The sequence below is a fragment of the Psittacula echo genome, assembly GCF_963264785.1.
Source record: "Psittacula echo genome assembly, chromosome: 7".
Taxonomy (NCBI): Eukaryota; Metazoa; Chordata; class Aves; order Psittaciformes; family Psittacidae; genus Psittacula; species Psittacula echo.
In genome coordinates, this window is record NC_137740.1 from 11449764 (window position 1) to 11467594 (window position 17831).

Consider the following 17831-nt stretch of genomic DNA (forward strand, 5'->3'; position numbering starts at 1 on the left):
TAGTACTCCAGGTGGGGACTCACCAGGTCAGAACAGAGGGGCAGAATCACCTCCCTTGACTTGATGGAGGCACAGAGGAACCAGACCTGCAGTGAGTTGGGATGTGCACCAGTGGTGGCCATTAGCAATGCAGAGAGATGTCCCAGGCCATCACTGGATGGGTAACAGTAGCTGGGGCACGTGGGGCAGTGAAGGCATGTTGTCCAACTGCCTGTGGGCTGCAGATGCCAAAGCTGCCTGGCGTTGCTGCTGCTGCCAAGGGGGAGGGATTAAGGGCCTGTTGCTAGCTGCTGCAGGAAGCCCCGGCACAGCCCGTGTTCCCCTGCCACGTGGGAGAGAAAAACGGGCCTCACAGAAATGATTTTGGGCACGTGTTTAATAATTAATCATTGATTTTAGCAAAGGCTGCATCACAGACTTGTGTGGGATTGGAGGAAGATCAGCCCTAAAGAAGATTGTGGATTTATGCTGGGGAAAATGTAAAGGATTTTGGAGGATTTCAGAGTTTTAAAAAGGGTGGGAGAAAAAAAAAAAAGGAATTAAATCAATAAAAATGGCATCGTTTGCTTGTGCTTGTGCTGCCAACTGAGCATCTACTGCCCCGTCTGCTGGGGAGCCAGAGGAAAGGCCTGCTGGATGGAGAGCTCTGCGGCGTGGGAGCATTTGCCCTGGCGCATTAGTACTTATGATTAAAGCCTAATTACAGAAAATAGACGAAAAACCAGCTGAAGTGCAGCCTGACCTTAATCTGCCCGCAGACGGGTTTATTTATCTCGGCCACTTGTTTACAGTGGGGAATTTCAGCAGATTAAGCCGGGGAGCGACCCTGTGGGAAACAGGAGAGTTTCTTTGATGGTTTGGAAACTCGGGTGCGGGATCGGGAGCGCATGGCCTTTCCGGGGCTGGCAGCCGGGACTGCTGTGCTGGGAAGGCTCCGACCTGCCCCCCCCCGCCTTGTCCCTGCACCCAGCCCCGTCATCAAAAAGCATTTTTGTTTAGAGGCTTAGCTTAATCGTGATCTGCCGCTTTGTTCCGTGCTTAACCTCCTGCCATCGGAAAGTTCAGATGAAGGTTTCTGCACCATGTGAACAGACACAGCCTGACCCAGCCTGGCGTTCTGGCTCAGGACAGGAGTCACTTGTGCTGTCAGCTGATGTCACTTGACCATAGGGCTCAGAAAACCCCTCTTTTCCATCTCTCAGATAACAACAGTGGCCGAGACAGATGCGAATCTCTCCTGCCCCTCGTTCCCACCTCTCCGCCACAGCTTCCGCAGGGGCACAGCATTTTGACAGGCAAGGGATGCCTCAGAGGGCTCCCAAAAATAGGCTGCAAAGTCATGAGGCTTCCGAGGATCATACCTTAGCCGAGCTGTGGGAGCCAACAATCCAGCGGGCGCATCCGATTCCTGCGGGTGGCAGTTTTATGCCCTCAGGGTGGCAGTGAGCAGGCGCCCACTGCTCAGCTGAGGGACGGTATCCACAGCCTTAAAGAAGACTTCATTTTCTGGTGCTACGACCCAATTTTGTCAAAGATGCTGTGTCCATGCAAGCCTGTATGGAGCCTGCAGGAGCCTGGAGTGTGACATAGACCTGCACTGGGAAGAATGGGCCCTGAAAGCCCCTAAAGAGATAGGCCTTCTCTTGTGCGTGATTAATCACTGATACTGCAGCTCAGAAGTCTCATTCCTCCTTGTTCGTCAGAAAGGAGTGGGGTTTCAGTGGGGATTCCTGGAAGCAGCAGAGCTGAGATATGGATGGAGCTGGACCATGTAAGGGCTGCTTTGTGTATTTGCTGATCTTTAGTACCTATGGTTGCTTTTCCCGTTCCTGGGTGCAATGCTGCTGCCACCATCTGTGTTGTGACACCGTGATGTCTCTTCTGCCAAGCCAAGCCATTCCAAGGAGCTGGAGCACAGCCTCTAAGCCTTATGAATGATTTGAACCAAAGATGTCCACAAGTCGCAACCATCAGAGGACCCAGGAGATGCACCCCAAAAGCACCGCCAAAGCTCAGCTGTAACCCAAAGGAGCAGGGAGTGAAGCTGGATGAGGACATCACTGCTCAGCCTGGCTCTGCCTCAACGTCTGCCTGTGTCGGAGCTGCACCCTCGCTCGGAGCTGTTTGGCTTGACTCATGGCTGTGCAGCTGGGAGCTGCCTCACAAAACAGTGAGCGAGGGAGGTGGTTTGGGCACGTGGAGGAATCCCATCGCCAGCAGCAGAGCCGTATCGGGTCATGTTGTCCTGCTGCTGGCTGTCATTTTGGGATGGGAACATTGGCTCTGGGAGTGATGGAGAGGTGGGGGAGAGCAGCTGGCTGGGTGGGGAGGAGGAAGATGCTCCAGGTCTCTGCTGGGCCTATGGAGGAGAAGCAGGAGAGGGTGTTTCTGCATCAGGCTAGGCTGCCCTGTGTGTGTGGCAGGATCCAGTGTGGGCAGAGAGGGGAGCAGCACAGGCTGCTCAGCCCAGGGGGGTTCCTGGGGACATTGTGCATCTATCCCTCCCCACAGGGCAGGCACAAGGGAGGGGACATGCTGTATGCTGGCAGCCTTGCAGGGAGGTTTGGGCAGAAATGCTATTAGCTAAAGGGCAGTTCCCAATTCTGTACTTATTTAGGTTGTCGCAGCCCTTTTCAGAGCAGTGGGTGACCCGGGAGAGTCAGAAAGGCTCAGTTGGCAGCACCAGCGTCAGCACTGTCTTGTGAGAGGATGAGTTGGATCTTGATGACGACAGATGACCTTGGGCCTGGGTTTGCCTGTCACGCAGCAGACAGCATCATCAGGGCTGTGAGGTCTCATGACAGGGGTGTCAGCATGGGTGTCCTGCTGATGGGCACCTCTGCTTGTGAGATTGGAGGGCTCACGCCTTGGAGGGCTCTTGCCTGCATGACATCAAGCCAAGTTCCAGGTTCCTCTGCAGGCTCTGGGGGTTATTTGGGATTAAAAAAAGAAAAAGGGAAGGAAAAAAAAAAAAGGAAGAAAATACACCAAATCTCCTTTTTAAATAGTTGAATGCAAATGGCCTGAAGAACAATGGCAGATGAAATAGCATTCGGAGTGGGCTTTAAAGCACTTGGAACGTGGGTAGGATCAAAATCAGGTTAGTCTTTGGAGATAGAGACTCTGCAGCTTGCCAGAGTGTTTTTAAGCATGCTTTGATGTGTAGTTCAAACACTAGATTTGTCCTGGCAGACAGAAGCACTCACAAATTCATACACAGCCACTCTCTCCTTCCCTCCTCCCCACTGTCCCCCATCTCAGGAGATTATAATTTAGCTTCATTACGGAGGAGTTTTACTGTATTTAAGAGCTATGTAAATCCCCCTCCTGGGTCTGGGCATTATGCTGAAATGAGTTTACGAACACTGACGAAACCTTGCAGGCTGTCGTGGCAGCAGAAGAGCTTTGCCTCGTGGGTTCGGTGGTGGCACCTCCTTGATTCCTTGGCTTTGTTTAGGGGCGCTGTGGGTGTGCGTGGTGTTAAACCCGCACTGCAAGCTGGAAGAGAAGTCCTGCTGGCTCCGGCAGCTGCGCAAGTGGGGCGAGATGGATGTGTGTCCCCTGGAAGATGGCAATTACGGTAACGAGCTTCCCAACATCACCAACGCGCTCACACAGAGCTCTGGTCACAGCCAAGGTGAGTCCAGGCAGGGAGTGGAAGTGCAGGCAGGGGTTGGGTCTGGGTCACAACTCACCCCGAAGTCAAGAGACCTCAGTTCACCTGTGGTGATGTATCCAGGACGCATGGGAATACAAAACATTTATTGGAAATGTTTAGGTCCTTGCTGCATCTTGGTGAAGTTGCCTCTATTTTGAGCATCAAATCAGAGGCCATTTTAAAGCAATTTGACTTTGGGGGAGTTTAGACCCCTATGGTCTGGTTTGGGTATGCAGTTCTACAGAAAACCGGCGCTGCTCGAGTTGGAGGGGAGCTGAGCTTGGAAGCCCTGGCTGTAATGTGGGAGTGAAGAGTTGGAGATGATGCACAGCCCCTTTCTCAGCCCTTGAGCCTTGCTTATGGGCTGTGATTCAGGTGGTAGATAAGCTGTTAGCCAGGAATGTTAAATGCAGTTCATGTGCAGAGCTCAAACGGAGCAATGTAGTTATGGGGTTGTTCCTTTGTGCCAAAGTATTTCCTCAACCCCTGACAAAGCATTTGATCCCTTTAAATTTAACCACTTGTCCACTTCCTGCAACAGGAAGAGGGAAATTAATTGAAAATTACTGCTCTCACTGTACCTCCACGTGCTGTGCTGGAATTACTCTGGTGTGTTATGTGTGGGGAAAGTGGGAAGAGGAGAGGATGGCAGCCATGCCGTGAAGGAAACTTCACTCTCCTGGGTGGGATTAGCCCCACAGCAGCGGTTCAGGAGAGTGGCCATCCTGCCAACCCACCCCAGCCACAGCCAGGACCGCATGTGCCTGTGTGCCTCCCTGTGCGCATCCTTTGGGAACAGCTTAAATTAAACCTGGCCTTGCTCCATGTCCTGTGCCAGCCCTGGGACTCCCCTCTGGTGTTCCCTGCTCCACCAAGGATTCGCTGTGGCATTCGGGGCTGAGGTTGCTGGGGCTGAGCAGGTCACTTTATTTAGAAGAGCAGGGAGTTTCCAAAGCACGGGTCGAGGACATCCCTGTGTCCCTATGCTCCTTGCATCTCCACGCAGGGGACTGGGAGCAGCATGGATCCTGGAGGTGTCCAGGAGTTAATGTTTGTGTGTGTGCAAATACTGCTCCATATTGCTCCCAGCCTCTTTTACTGCTGAAGGAGAACAGCTGATTCCTGAAATCCTTCTTGTAAAGCGAGCAGGCTTGGTTCTCTACGTAGCAGCACCTGGTTAATTTCTCTCCACCTTGGGGTGCCTGCAGCATTCAGCCTAATTGCTTGTTGCCATCGTTTCTGGAGCATGTTTATCCAGCCTCCCTGGATAAGCTTTGAGCAGTGCCTTTTGTTTTTCACTCTTGAATGCTTTTAACTTGGCCTGTCTTGTGGGTTTCAGGACCGAACATTCATCATTGCACCCCCTTTAGGGCTTCCAGTTTTGCAGCCTGCTGGCTGTGTTTGGCCTTCATGATCCGATGTGGCTGGAGCAATAGCAGGATTGCTCCAGACAGGCCTTTTCCTCCTGACAGACCACTTGTCTGATCTGTCTGGACAGTGTGAAATGCTTGTCCAGCATTTGATAGCTTCAAAAACATCAGTGAAGTTACAGAGCAGCTCTGCAGAGGGAGCAGACATCTGCTGCAGAGCAACAGTGGGCTTTCAGACGATGCCATCTCCTCCCTTCCAGCCCTCTCACACAGCCTGCAGAGGTTGCTAGAAGGTGATGGTTCCCCCCATTGCCAGGAAACAGCTGAGACACACTCACGCAGTTCCCTTCATGACTTCATAGAATCATAGAATGGTTTGGGTTGGAAGGGACCTTAAAGCTCATCCAGTTCCAACCCCTGCCTTGGGCAGGGACACTTTCCACTAGACCAGGTTGCTTAAAGCCCCATCCAACCTGATCTGGATCGCTGTGGTTCAGTGAAGCCTGGAGACTCTGCTGGAGCAGAAGAGTGATGCAAGGCAGTAGCACTGAGGAAGCCCAGTCCTGACTCTTGGCACTGCGTGTCACAGGGGTGGGAAGGCACTGCCGCATTTCAAGGCGTCAGCCTCGTATGTGACTGTGAATTATCATTGGAAAGCAAACAGATGGGCAGTCCTGCCTCTTTTCGCACCTCTCTGATCAAGGCAGCTATTCTAGCAAGTTACTTTGCAGTGCTGTCTAAGGAGACAGCAATCTCCATCAGATGGGATGGGCAGCAGAGGTATCTAAAGGCACTTTGTCGCAGTGCAGGAGCCAGAGCCCCTGGGCTCAGCTAGGAGTGTCTGGGGTGGGAGCTGGTGGGGCTTTGTTCTCATTGTAAAGAAAAGACACTTCTGTGCCCAGGGGATCATGTCTGGAGGCAGGAACAGGCTGCCCCTGCCCCACCAAGGCACTGATTGCTTTTCTCTTCACAGACTCCTTGGCCAGGCCCAGACGAACCGTGTTCACGCGGGCGATCGAGGGCTGTGACCTGCACTGGCAGGACAGCCACTTGCAGCGCATCATCAGCAGTGACTTCTACGTGTCTCCCTCCTACCAGCGGGAGGGCGAGAGCCTCCTCTTCAACTCCCAGGGGCAGCCTCTGTGGCTGGGTGAGCATCCCAAACCTTGCACAGCCTGGTTGGGTAGATGCTAGTGGAGAAGAGCCACCCAAAGCATCAGAAAAGCTTTGGTAGCCTGGCTCTTTGCAAGCCTCTGCATCCTAGATTGAAATTACCTCCCTGGCCCTTAGCCTGAGGATAGGGCAAGCAGAACTTGATTCTTTCCCACACCCCAGTCACAGTCCTTACATTAAGTCCCACATCTTTACAGTCTGGGTTCCCCTTGGGCAGCTTGGACCAGGTTCATCGTGTTCTCTTTTATCCTCTCAAGGTTAGCTATCCCCATGCAAGCTCTCACTGTTTCCAGTGCAGCAGGACTGGACAATTAAGTCCTTGAAAGTTGTCTGGAGGGCACAGCTGTATCCTCTGGATTTTTTCTTCCCCGCTCTCACTCTCTCCACACAACTTCTCTACTGCAAAGTCATGACCCTGGGCAGACCTGCAGACCCACAACAGCTACATGGCTGGGATGAGAACAAGTGAGATGAAGGGCTTGTAAGTGCCCTTGTAAGACTGACCCCAAAATGGGAAATGCAGGCCCCCCAGGCCTCTATAAGGTTGGATGCCTCATCCCTACAGCCCAAGAGGTGAGTATATGGACATGGGACTACTCAGAACCCACCACTGCACTGTCATCTGCTCCAGCAGCCAGGGTCTGCCATCACCCAGCCAAAAGGGGAGAGAGTATTTAAAGTCATCCAAAGATGTGGTTTGTGCAGCAGCTGGCACTAAATTGCTATTAGGGCCAGGAGATAAGTTAAAGCGGGTGCATGTGGAGGCTGCTGGTGCACCTCTGCTAGGTTAGCTGCATCAGGAGAGGACATTTCTACTTTGGGAAGAGTTTTGTGTAGCTGCAGGCAGCAGGTTTCCTCCCTGTGCAGCCGTAGGTAGCAGTGGTAGGTTAGTGCTTCCATGGACTCCATCTAGCAGGGATGTGGAGGCCCCAGCTGCCCTGTCCCTAGCATAATCTGGGTTCTGGCAAGCCCTTTGGCCCAGTTGGTTGGTGCATGTTATTCTTCTGATGTATTTGCTGTGATTTTGGGATTTTGGGCTCTGGCTTTCTTGGCACCCCTTCAGGGACTCGGTGCTGGGAGAGGAGTGTGATTTGTCAGCAACTTCAGTGATGAATTCAGCAAGAAGCTGAATATTCCATCCGCTTAGCAAATGAATAGAGGGAACAACAAGAAGCTCTTTTACAGATGTGTCTGTTCTGAAACCTCTTCCTCGTGTATTTCTTGCGGGTGACCTTTGGGATGTGGAAACCCCATTTGTGGGGGCGGTTGTCTGCATTTCCAGCGCTTTCTGAGTTCTTCCAGGAATAGAAATTATCCCTTTACCATAATTTTAGATCTTCATGTTTGCCTTCCCCCGTTCCCTAACCCCCACCCTTGCTAGGACGCTTTGCAAGAAAATGGGATTTTCACTGCTTGTTATGCAGCATGTCATGTCATCTGCTCCTGCTAATTTCTCACTCAGTCATAATCCTCCTCACAGTCGCTTGAGATTTCAGGTGAGGAGTGAGCAGCAGGAGCAGATGAATTCCTAAGCAATTTGAGTCTTGGGGAGGGGTTCATGCAACTGTTCCTAATAATAAAACACCAGGTAGGAGGGCTGCAGAAGAGACGGGGTGTCTGCAGAGCGTGCTCCATGGAGGTGTTAAGGAAGCAGTTCAAAACATCACCTCCAACCTGCCAGTGCCCCCAGCGCAGGGCTGGATGCACGGCCGTCACCTGTGCCATGAGAGCTGGGAAGGGTGTTGGATGAGACACCAAGAAGTGTTTGGGTGCACAGCAGTGAGAGAAACCACCATAAGCCGTGTGGATTTTAGGAGAAATGAACAGCAGGGTTGTCACAACCTGGGTTTGAAGCCGTTGTATTGCAGCAATAGTGTGTTGGAAATGCTTCCATTAGATAAGGTTTGTGGAGGTGGGGATTTAGGCACTGACGTAGCTGCTGTGGGTTGAACGTGGTAGGAATCCTGTTAGCATTCCTGGTAGGTGTCCCTGCCAGGAGGAAGGAGAAAGGGATGAATTCAAGACAAGGAGCAGGAGTTTAGCAGGGGCTTGGGGAAGATCAGAAGAAGAAAATGCCCTGAAGCCTGATGCTATCAGGTTTTCACCCCTGATAGTACCATCCTGTGAATTTCTGTGCTCCTGTGGCTCAGCCATGCCCCTGTGTTTGTCCTTGCCTGCAGAACATGTCCCTACCGCCTGCGCTCGGGTGGATGCCCTGCGCTCCCATGGCTATCCCAGAGAAGCTCTGCGACTAACTGTTGCCATAATCAACACCCTGCGACTGCAGCAGCAAAGGCAGCTGGAGATCTATAAGCACCAGAAGAAAGGTATGAGTGGAGCTATGGGAGAATTGTCTCACGAGGTCTGGCTGGCGTGGCCCAGCTGGTTGAAAATGTCTTCTCCACCTCAAAGAGAAGTGCTGCCCCATCCAGAGCAGCAGAGGTTGATGTATGGCGTTACTCACACCCTAGAAAGGCAAACTGATGCATCTGATTGCTTGAGCCAAACTGCTCAGAGGGGTCCATGTGCTGTCTTTAGGCTGCTGGAGTAGGGATGTTCATGTTCCCACTGTTGCTGTGACTTGTTGCCTATGAGGCAAGTGATGCCTGCATTAAAGAGGAGCTGCTTGTCTGCAGAGCTGCAGTAACTGGCTGCGTGTGCTACCTCCACCTTGCATTTGCTGAACAAATTGTACCAGGAGGCAAGCCCAGTGTTCTGTTGCAGTTGCAGTTGGGGTCAGTTACTGCAGTGCTGCTGGTGATCAGTGACTCCTGAATCTTGCCAGCTTGAGATCATCAAAAGGTGGAGCCTTTGAGACTCACTGGGAGTCTTTATCATCTCCAGAGAGATTTCTGCTTGTGTTTCCAAAACAATCAGGCTACCATTGCAAAGGAGTCCATAAGTCTGACTTTATAAACTCCATCCTGGGACTCTGCAGTCCCCTGTGTCCTTCCGGAACAGAGAACAAACTATTGCATCTTAAGGGGCCTTAGGAGCATGTTTTATTGTTGGGTGCCTGCTCCTTCTGATGTCTGGCAGTGTGTATGGTGGCTGCTCCTTGCCCTTGTGAGCTACCATGCTAAGTAGGCCCTGGAGGTCCCCGAGTCCAGGCTATGGGGTAAGAAAAGGCCTCTCTGGTCTCAGAGACTCCTGTGGGTGCAGAATCTGTCTTTAAATTCCTCACTCTTACAGTCTTTCTGTTCCATGTTTTGCAGAGCTGCTGCAGCGAGGAGCCACAACCATCACTAACTTGGAGGGCTGGGTAGGCCACCCTCTGAACCCCATCGGCTGCCTCTTTCTCACCCTGACTGAAGCTTGTAGATTAGAAGAGGAAAATTGCCTTGAAATTTCAGGTACCGAGCGCTCCTCCTGGCTCCTTCCTGCTGGCTGCTGCTGAACTGAGCTTGGGGGGCAGACCCTGGGGCAGGACTGGGGCTCAGGGCTCCTGGGTTCTGAGCTTCCCCTCTCTCTGCCTTTGCAGGAGCAGTGAGGACAAGAGCTGCAGTGCAGAGAGCAGGAGTTAGTGGCCCTGAGGGTTTGCAGCCAAAGCAGAGCAGGAGAGCAGCTTAGCAGAGCTGGCCCAAGGCATACTGGCCCATGGGAAGGCTCCGGTGTCAGATCCTGTTGCACATCTCTGCATCTCCTAGTGAGAGCAGGAAGAAGGGTGAAGCCCACATTTCCCATAGGAAGCTTTTATCCATCATGGATGACTGAAGGCAGGCAGCAGAGAAGTGTGGGTCTTGCTTCTGAAGTTGAGAGGTTTTTCTCTCTAACCCTGCTGCATCTCTTTCCTCTCTTCCAGATGCCGGGGACTCCAAACCGCCAGTGTATCAACACGTGCCCGTTGCGACCAGCAGCCAGGACAGTGGCGAGTCCTACCTGTCCCTGGCCTTAGAGGTGGCCCTGATGGGGATGGGTCAGCAGAGAGTGATGCCTGAAGGTCTCTACGCCCAGGACAAGGTGTGCCGCAATGAGGAACAGATCATTGCCCGGCTGCAGGACCTGGAGCTGGACCCGGTGCTGGTGCAGACCCTGCGGAAGCAGTGCATCTTGCTGCTGGAAGGTGGGGGCTTGGTCCATGCCGATGGCTTCTGTGTCTTAACTGGGTATTGGTAGCACCTCCAGGCTGCCCTTTCCAAGGTTTATACCTGGCTGACCCCATCCTGGCTCCTGTAGGTGAGGCGCTGAGCCTGTAGGATGGTTGCTCTGTCCCATTGCCTGGCAAAGCAAGGGTTTGCTGACATCCCTGGAGCGAGACCACCTCAGAGGCACTATGGAGAAAGGTGCTAAGCACGGGGCCTTGGTTTCTGTGGGATTTTGGCCTGAAAAGGTCTTTAGAAAAGGAAAGAGCAGCTCTTCGCCCTGGATCCAACTTGAGTAACGCACCAAGGAGCTGCTGAGCAGATCCTCAAAGCTTTAGAATGGTGCAAACCTCAGACACAGATACTGCTGTGCTAGTTATGGCTGATGGGCTCTGCTTCTGCCTAGGTGGTCCCTTCAGCGGCTTGGGAGAAGTCATCCACCGTGAGAGCGTCCCCATGCACACCTTTGCCAAATACCTGTTCTCTGCCCTGCTGCCCCACGATGCAGACCTGGCATACAAGCTGGCTTTGCGGGCCATGAGGTTGGTGCATGTTTTATTCTGTCTCTGCCCCCCTTTTTGCCTCTCTCCTATGCTCTGATGGGAATCCAGGATGCTTTGCAACTGTAGAGCAGGGATGGACTAGAGGAAGGCTTGGGGCTTGCCATCCCTGGGATTTTGAGTGTATAGGTCCACCTGGGCACAGCGGCAGTGCAAAGGGACTCCTGCTCTCCATTTGGGTGACTCCTGGTTTGCAAGCCCAATCCATAGGGATTTGCATGGGTCTGCTGGTCCAGCCCTCTGGCCAACCCCTTGCCCCAGGCTGCTTCATCCTCTGCTGGAGCAGATCCCAGGCACACAGGCTGTTATCCCAGGACAGATAGGCAGATGATTTGCTCCTGGCTCCAGGATGTCGCAGAGCCAGGCACAGAGCACAGTAACACTGTTCTCCATTAAAGCCCAGCTTCGTCTCTGGGCCTGGGGACACAGTCAATGCCAAGCGCTGCCCCACATCCCTCCCTGGTGTGTGACACACCTCAGACATCAGCCTGTGGACTGCACTTTTTTGGCAGGGGCTGGATGGGTCTAGAACAGGCTGGAATGTCCCAAATGAACCAATGCTTTTGAAGGACCATCAACCCCAGAGCAGCCCTCTCTCTCCAACACCATGAAAAGTTCCAGCTCAGAGTATCATCTTCCTTGTGATATTTCCTTGATGAAATGGACCATCTCTCCCCAAGACTTAGGGAAATTTGGAAGTGCCCCTGGCCTGGGAAGAGCTGCTCAGGAGGACAGCCAGACCTAACAAGTAGCCAAGGGCCTCTGCTGTGTCTGAGGCCATCAAACAGGAGTAGGACTGAGTGTCCATGGGGTGCACATTCTTCCCTTGTCATCTGTTAGAGCCTGTCCCCTGCTCACAGCCAGGACTCTCTGTGTTGGGGTGTCTCTGACCTGGGCTGAGAAGGTTGGGCTTCTGCTGCCCCATGGGTACCCCAAGCCTGCAAGCAAGGACGGCAGAGGTGGTTGGATGCTCTCCATGTCCAAGGGAACAAATGCCCTCCTGCACACCTTGGCTGGCCATCAAGTTAGTGACACCAGCGCCAATTCAGGGGTTTAAGAGCCAACATGGTTTTGTCACCATAGCCAGCGATGTGAGACTCCTGCTCCCCTTCCTTAGGCTTCCTTCTCCCCCAGGTTTTCCAGGCTTTCAGATATTCCCTGCAAGAGCAGGTAACCTAACCCGTCTGCAGAGGCCCTGGGGAAATTTGCTGCTGCTTCTGATCATAACTGGGCATTTTAAGAAGAACCAGATGATAAAAGCAGGGGCTCTGCCGGGCACTCTAACATGAAAGCAGCGGGGAGGGAGGAGGGAATTTGCTTTCTGTTTTTTTTTCTAAGGCTTGTGCTTTTTCTTACAAGTTTATAAATCACTTCACGGATCATTCTCTTCCTTTCAAGTCAGCCTGAGATTGATCCCTATGCCCATGTGTTGAGCATGCAGCCTCGGGAGCCCCACACATGCACAGCAGCAGGATGCTTTCAAAGGTGTTGCTGCAGGCAGCTCCTGCCTCACCTCAACAGCGCCATGGGGAGAAGGGGGCGATGCTGGTGCTGAGCTGGGGTCTGATGTTGCCTTCTCCTGTTTGCCCTTCAGGTTGCCTGTGCTGGAGACCACAGCCCCGTCCGGCGATGTGACTCACCCCCATCACTTGGTCTCGGTGGTCCCCAGCAGGTACCCACGCTGGTTCACCCTGGGGCACCTGGAGTCGCAGCAGTGCGAGCTGGCCTCCACCATGCTCACGGCAGCCAAAGGTTGGTGGGGAGCTTGAATCTGAACATGAACCTGGGATGGGGGTGATGGGACAATGCTGCACAAGAGCATCAAAGGGATTTTCCTGGAGAGAAGAGGGAGCTTCTGTTTCTGCTCCCTTGAGTACTGGCAGAGTCCAGCTCAGTGCCCCACTGTCAGCCTGTCCCACGCAGGGCACAGTAAGCTGGCCTCAGAGCAGCCCATCAGTCTGCGATCTCCAGGGCTCTTGTCCCAAAGGGCCCCAAGGTTCATATTCTGGCAGGCCAGGACAGGAGGTTCTGCAGAGATGCAGGCAACCCTGCAGGGATGCCAACCACAATCCTGGGTACTCTCCCTGGGTGATGCTGGACCATGCCTGTCATACAGCATGGTCAGCTGCCAGGTCAGCTAGTCCTGCCAGACATGTTGTAAGTTCATGCCATGGTTTAGTTTGAAGCTGCTTATTCTTTTACCTCTGCTTTGTCTCTTTCTATCCTGTAGTAATGATCTTACACAAGATGTAAGAGGGAGAATACCTCCCTGTGCACCAAACCGTGTGTGGCTTTCGGCAGGGCTGGAGATGGGGCCAGCTGTGCTGGGTGGGACACCTTGGTCTCAGCCATGAGGGACTCATAAAACACCTCTTCACTGTCTCTCAGGCCCCTTTGGTCACTGCCCAGGCACAATGATGAAGGCAAGCACAGGCTTTTCATTAAACATCCATCCTCACTGCCTTAGCATCTTCTTCCTCTTTGCTGCTTTTCCAGGGCTGATGTCCTGATGGAGAGCTTGTACCTGCTTTATCCTTTAGGTTCTTCTCCCTTCCAGTGCCTAATGGGAAACGAGGTTTTTATGCCAGGGTTGTAGGGCTGTTGGATTGCATCTGTTCTTCCCACCATCCCCTTCTCCAGATGTCCGCCACCACAGCATGTCTCTGTGTCCTCAAGGCCTCTCTTGCCTATGCCCCCGCAAGCTGTTTTAGGGAGGCAAGTGGCTGCTGTGGGTGGCAGGAGATATCTTCAGCTGTTTGTCACTCAAGATGTCTCTGTGTACCCAGGTGCAGCACTGGGTCCTTCACATTGTTGTGTTACTTGGTTTTCTGGTGCATCTGCTCAATTGAGAACTATGAGAGTAGAAACATGAACCTGGAACAAAGCAGAGAGACCTAATATGAACTGTTGGTATCTCTGGTCTGCACCCATGCAAAACATCCCTTTCCGCACTCTATGTCCCACAGGGTCTGACAGGAGGATTTCCTAGGCCAGATACAGCATCCTGATACTAATATGCCTTGATGGGTCCCTGTTCCAAGATCTTGCCCCATTTCCCAATGCCATCACATATCCTTGTAGCACCCATGGCTTCCAGTGACAGGGGACCCACAGCATCACTGGGTGTTGTGCCAGGAACCCCCTTCTTTGGGGATATCTCAGCCTCTCTCAGTTATGAGAGCTGTGTGTCTGACCTGGGACATCCAGGACCAAGCCACAGTGTACCTGGGTGGCCCTGGCCCAGTCTTTGCTAGCTTTGCAGAGGGAAGGGACTTCCTGATCAAGACTGTGTGTGTTTCTAAATGAAGAATGACCTTTCTGCAGCCATTTAGCACTGGGCATCTCCCCAAACCCCTCCTTTGTTGGGAAGAGTCTGCTTTACAGCTGTCAAACTTGAACCCAGGCTAGAACATCCAGGTGCCTGGAAATGTCTGCTAATGCTCCAGGATGTGTCTGGGATCACTCAGGCTTCTTTGTTCTGTCTGTGAGAGGATGTTCTTGAGCAAGGATGGGTGCTGTAAGATGTGTCACCTCCTGGGGAGGACACTCCATTTTGCTGTTGGACTGCAGGGCCTGATCCAGCATCCCTGTGCATCCCTCTGCATGGGTGTCCAGAGGGGCTGAAGGGGGTTGGTTAACCACTTGGTGCAGGCAGGAGATGGGGCTTGAGGGGAAGCTGGGGGGAGGCTGAGCCATCTGATTGTTCTTGCCTGCACCCAGGGGACATGCTGCGCTTACGCACGGTGCTGGAGGCCATCCAGAAGAACATCCACTCCTCCTCCTTGATCTTCAAGCTGGCTCAGGATGCGTTCAAGATCGCCACGCCAGCTGACAGCAACTCAGACACAACGCTGCTCAATGTGGCACTGGAGCTGGGACTCCAGGTATGGGGTGACACTGAGAATGCTGGTGGCCCTTCTGCCCCACATGCTTTGGCAGCGGCACTGGTGATGGTCTTACACCAAGCACGGTGTCCCCTGTGGAAGGAGTAAATTCCTCCCTGAGCAGGGGAGCTCAGCCCTGGGAGGCCCCTGTGCCTGATGCAGTTTGGGTGGAGGCGAGGCAGCACTGGGGAGCTGGTAGCCGGGTGGGACAGAGAGATCTTTGGGGAGCACCACTGCGTTGGGTGCCCTGTGAGGCAGCCAGTCACCCTGAATTTGCCTTGCAGGTGATGCGCATGACGCTGTCCACCCTCAACTGGCGGCGGCGGGAGATGGTGAGGTGGCTGGTGACGTGCGCTACCGAAGTGGGTGAGTGCCTTGCTGTGCTAGGGGAACCCAGCCTGCATGTGATGGGAGGGACCCTAGGGTCATTCGTAGCCCTGCGCATCTGAGCTCTTCTGGGCCTCCCATTCATAGAACCACAGGACAGTTTGGGTTGGAAGGGACCTTAAAGCTCATCCAGCTCCAACTCCCTGCCATGGGCAGGAACACCTTCCACTACAGCAGGTTGCTCCAAGCCCTGTCCAACCTGGCCTTGAACACTGCCAGGGATGGGGCAGCCACAGCTTCTCTGGGCACCCTGTGCCAGTGCTTCACCACCCTGTGTAACTGGATGCACCTCAGAGCTGGCAGGGATGGGGCCACAGCAGTGGCCAGGTATGGGGCTGGGACAGGTCACCTGTACCTGGGCCAGGCCAGCAGTGTTTGCTGTGCCCTGCAGCATGGCAGTGAAGGGTAACCTCTGCCTGTCCCCTTCTGCCCTGTCCCTGCTGGGTCAGAGGCAGCAGCTCAGCATTGCCGCAAGCTGGCTTTGCCATGGCTTTTGTCTTGGGACTTGGAGGAGCTCTGTGATCCGAGCCAGGCTCCAGGGCTGTGCCGTGACCCCAGTGTTTTCTTGCAGGGGTGAGGGCCCTGGTGAGCATCCTGCAGAGCTGGTACTCGCTGTTCACTCCCACGGAAGCCACCAGCATTGTGGCGGCCACAGTGATGTCCCACAACACCATCCTGCGCCTGAGCCTGGACTACCCGCAGCGGGAAGAGCTGGCCAGCTGCGCCCGCACCCTGGCCCTGCAGTGTGCCATGAAGGACCCCCAGAACTGCGCCCTGTCCGCCCTGACCCTCTGCGAGAAGGACCACATCGCCTTCGAGACCGCCTACCAGATCGTCATCGACGCCGCCTCCACCGGCATGACCTACACCCAGCTCTTCACCATCGCCCGCTACATGGAGCACCGGGGCTACCCGCTCCGGGCGTTCAAACTGGCCTCGTTGGCCATGACGCATCTCAACCTGGCCTACAACCAGGACACGCACCCAGCCATCAACGACGTGCTCTGGGCCTGTGCCTTGAGCCACTCTCTAGGCAAAAACGAGCTGGCGGCCATCATCCCACTGGTGGTGAAGAGCGTGCACTGTGCCACAGTGCTCTCGGACATCCTTCGCCGCTGCACCATGACGGCCCCAGGGCTGGCCGGCATTCCCGGCCGCAGGAACTCGGGAAAGCTGATGTCCACCGACAAAGCCCCGCTGCGGCAGCTGCTGGACGCGACGATAAGCGCCTACATCAACACCACTCACTCCCGGCTCACCCACATCAGCCCACGGCACTACGGGGAGTTCATCGAGTTCCTCAGCAAGGCCAGGGAGACCTTCCTCCTGGCGCAGGACGGGCACATACAGTTTGCCCAGTTCATTGACAATCTCAAACAAATCTATAAAGGCAAGAAAAAACTGATGTTGCTGGTGCGGGAGCGGTTTGGGTGAGCCCCGGCCCCTGCCATGCTCACTGGCAGGGTCCGGCCGCAGCAAGGGGACTCGGGAGAGAAGAAGGAAGGAAAGCAGAGATCACCTTCCCCCCATCGGCAGAGGCTGCTCTGTTCTGGTCTTTTTTCTTTTGTTTGTTTGTTTGTTTTCTTTTTTTGTTTGTTTTTTTTTGTCTTTGATTTTATTTCCTTTCTTGGATTTAACCATTTCACACGCTGAGAGGATCCAGAGATTCCTTGGGCACAAACCAAAAGGCAACCACGGGGAAAAAGGATGGTTCGCTCAGCCCCCTGCCCTCCCTTGCCAATACCAAAAGCTAACCTGGAAATCTAATACCTCTTTCCTGAAGGAAGCGGTCGCTGGAGGGATCTGAAGGTTGCAAAGTGCAGAAATCGTTAAATTTACATGGGGAATTCAAAGTAAGTAGGAAAAGAGAAAGAAATAAGAAGAGCGAGCAAAGAAACCTGCGACACTAGAACCTCATGCGTCATCAAAAGCGATGGCTTTGCAGAGCGCTTCTCCCGCCCGCCCGAGACATGCAAACTCCTCTATTTGTGAAGATACTTCAATAAAACAAGTTAAAGTAACTGTTCTCAGGGATTGCTTACTAAAAGTAACACAAAAAAGAAAAAAAAAAAAGCATTTATGATACTGTAAATACTATAGTATATGTGTCAATTATTAAATTGTAAAGTTATAATTATTTATAATTCTGTCTTTTATTTGGGGGATACTTGAAATTGTCATGGGCTGGGGCGATTATTTTTATTATTGCTATTATTATTATTGTTATTATTATTATTATAACTATTATTTAAAAAACAAAAAACCACACACAACAAAAACCACAGACAAAAAGAGGAGGAGGCACGTGAACGTTTCTCAGGTTCCCACAGCATCGTCGGCAGCGAGAAGGGTGTGGGGGGAGGAGAATGCCCACTCAACTCGCAGCCCTGGGACGGACGGATGGACAGATGGATGGACAGAAGGAAGGAGGAGCAGCAGCCCAGCGCTTGAGGACAGCAAAGGAAGGGGCTCGGGAGACGCTCGCTCGGACACACATGGATGCTGGGGATGGAGGACACAAGCCCATCACCTTGCACATGCTGTCTCCCATGGGCGCAGGGATGCGAGGTGCTTGGGCAGGCAGGTGGGCACCAGGGCTGCTGGCTCCTGGGGAGGGAGCAGGGGCAAGCACTGTTTGGCTTCCCAGCTCCGTGGTGCAGCCAATCCTTGGTCCTTCCTGGCTTCGCCCCGTGCCAGGGGCAGACTTTCCAGTCCTG

The 17831-nt window shown here is 53.4% G+C and overlaps 1 protein-coding gene across 1 annotated transcript in view; it reads left to right on the top strand.

The window, feature by feature from the left end:
• The window catches only part of ZSWIM5 (zinc finger SWIM-type containing 5), a gene marked incomplete at its 5' end in the record, with an annotated part of 99335 nt that extends 81635 nt beyond the window's left edge, over window positions 1-17700 (top strand). The window contains 10 exons of the mRNA XM_080622352.1: window positions 3458-3637; window positions 6002-6178; window positions 8382-8528; window positions 9417-9554; window positions 10004-10264; window positions 10690-10825; window positions 12438-12595; window positions 14564-14727; window positions 15012-15093; window positions 15686-17700. Of these exons, the coding sequence (XP_080478478.1) occupies window positions 3458-3637; window positions 6002-6178; window positions 8382-8528; window positions 9417-9554; window positions 10004-10264; window positions 10690-10825; window positions 12438-12595; window positions 14564-14727; window positions 15012-15093; window positions 15686-16548 (2306 nt within the window). The 3' untranslated portion in view covers window positions 16549-17700. The remainder of the gene's footprint in view (window positions 1-3457; window positions 3638-6001; window positions 6179-8381; window positions 8529-9416; window positions 9555-10003; window positions 10265-10689; window positions 10826-12437; window positions 12596-14563; window positions 14728-15011; window positions 15094-15685) is intronic.
• Window positions 17701-17831: the final 131 nt, after the last annotated feature.